The sequence below is a fragment of the Lupinus angustifolius genome, chromosome LG11 (genome assembly GCF_001865875.1).
Source record: "Lupinus angustifolius cultivar Tanjil chromosome LG11, LupAngTanjil_v1.0, whole genome shotgun sequence".
NCBI classification, from domain to species: Eukaryota; Viridiplantae; Streptophyta; class Magnoliopsida; order Fabales; family Fabaceae; genus Lupinus; species Lupinus angustifolius.
In genome coordinates, this window is record NC_032019.1 from 6,802,920 (window position 1) to 6,805,462 (window position 2,543).

General features: G+C 35.4%; 1 protein-coding gene across 1 annotated transcript; it reads left to right on the forward strand.

The window, feature by feature from the left end:
* Positions 527–1,285, forward strand: LOC109360565. Its single transcript, XM_019605545.1, has one exon. The coding sequence runs from the start codon at positions 761–763 to the stop codon at positions 1,181–1,183; it is 423 nt and encodes a 140-aa protein (XP_019461090.1). The 5' UTR covers positions 527–760; the 3' UTR covers positions 1,184–1,285.

Sequence of the window (2,543 nt, forward strand, 5' to 3'; positions counted from 1 at the left end):
TTAACTTTGGCTTGAACTTATGTTCATACGAGCACATCCTCTTCTTCTTAAGTTCTTCAGTAGTTTATACAATATGATAGCTTATAAATTCTCTCCAGACTCATGAGACTTTATTCCTCTTTTAGAAACTCAACTTTTGGAATAACTTTCACTATATACATTGGATAGAGACCAATCATGTAACTAATAGTTGACTGCATGCAGCTGAAGAGGTTTATTGAATACTGAAAAAATGATATACATTATAAAAAAACTGTTTCAGATTAGGATGTCCTATGTTTTGTTCTATTTTTATTGTATTCTAACCAAAACCCTGTCTTCTAGTGATTGGAACAATGGTAGTCATGGTGATAGAATTGCCAGGTAACCAAATCGTACACTGCCAACTCAATAATGAGGGTTAAATCTTAAATATACATCATTTGTCCCAAATCTTGTCTCATACATTGTCAAATGTTAATGATAATAAAGTCAAAATAACAGTAATAATGAATGTTTAAATTTTTTTAATTAACATAACATATTTTCATTTATATGAGATAAAATTTGAGAAAATATATCTCAGTTCCTATTGAGATAGGCCTTTTGTCTTATATGTGAAACTCAGAGTTAGCATGCATTTGAAACATGATGAGTGAGAGATGGTAAACTATTAGTGTAGTTCACAGCTGAAATACACAAACCCAACTTCCAAATTTGTTGGAGTTGTTCTTCTTTTTTCATAGTTTCTTTAAGCTTCATCGTTATCAAGTGCTTCACTATGGACCCTTCAAGAGATTTAGCATCAGAAGGGGAATTCAATGGAAGTGAGTCTGGATGGACTACTTATATTGGCTCTCACAACTACAATGAAGATGAGCAAAGTGTAGATGTGGATGAATATGGCTACAATTACAAGAATGGTCATGGAAAAGTTGATAATTATGATGATAACAAAGGTACTGGTGATGAAGAGAGTGATGATGATTCCATGGCTTCTGATGCATCTTCTGGACCAAGTCATTTCCAACTTGTGTGTATAAACAGTGAGAGAAAGCACACAGAAAATGATAATGAGAAGATTCTCTCAGCCAAACAAACAAACAAAGAGGTTACAATGAAGACAAGATATGAAGGGATGGTGGAAAAAGAAGAAGAGGACTCACTGCAGCTTATAGCAGATAGTGTGTGTAGTCATGCTTAAGGGTGGCAAGGTAAGAAAATTTTCTCTTCAGAGCAAGTTAGTAAGGTTCACAATATAATTCAGAAAATTTTCCCTTTTCTCAAGAGTTTCTTCTAAGATTAACTAAAAAGAGGAAGAATGGTACATCATCGTGTAAGGGAAATCATCTGCAACATAAATTACATAATGAGAGGTGTGGATATTTTTTTTGTCTTTGAACTATTGTTTTCCTTTGTTTATTTGTTCTGGATGTATAAACTTTAAATAGGCTAAACGTGCATGAATTGAGCCTTATCCACAACTTCACACCCAATTTTGCCATTTTTTAAACAAAATGGTGGTAGAGAAATGGTACCACCAGTATGGTGTATTCATGCACTCTAAAAAGTTACTTGTGGACATCAGGTAAATTTGTTTTCCACTAGAGTTAAAGTGCATTGCAGCTAAGTTTCAGTTATTAGCTACAGCTCATAGGTGACATGTGTAGCATTCCTATTGTCGTATTTCTATTTCTACTGCATTTTTTTATTACAAATGCAGCAAAGCCCAAAACACAACTAAAACACAAGATCAATGAAATTAAAACTACTCCATCTAGTTGCATTAGACCCTAGATATGGAGGTAAAACAGAAAGGGAAAAAAATGTTCACAGCCAAAGAGCCTTTGAATCCCATCTCAGTCAGTGAATTGGACAATGCTTTGGCAGAGTGAGGCGCCAACCAGAGGTTCATATCAGCAAAAGAGGCAGAATGTTCTCAATAATTTTAGTCAGATCAGCAGTGGTGAGACTCATAACATCCCATCTGCACTAGACTGATAGCATCTGAACAATCAAGATTAATCATCAAGCAGTTCAGGTTTTTTGAAGCAGACAACTTTAATGCATGAAATAAACTCCAGATAGAAGATTTAATAGAAGAACAAATCCCTAGCTTACAAGAAAAACCAATCAAAAACTTCCCAGGCTCATCAAGAAAGTACCACCACAGGCCGCCTCGAAAGATCCTCTACAAAAAACTATGGGTCTGAAAACTGTGGGAATCATCAAACTACAATGAGAAGAGGAGAACTGATCTGTGATCATGTCATCAAAAGTGAAGGGATTACGAAGAACCTGGCTCACCGACTGACAAAAAACCATTGTTACATGAAAGATGGTAGCAGCAGTTGCATGAGTGCCCAAAACACTAGCTCATTATGAGCTTTCCACAAGAGCCAGATTGCTATTGGGAAGAAAAGGTTCTTAGTAAAACCTTGGGCTGTTTGGAATTTCAGGATTAACAACCATTTTGTAAGGCCTGAGCTAAAAAAAGTGCTCTAGAGATTATGGGGATTGACATATTCTGCATATTAGAAGACAAAAAACAGTCTAAGAATGTG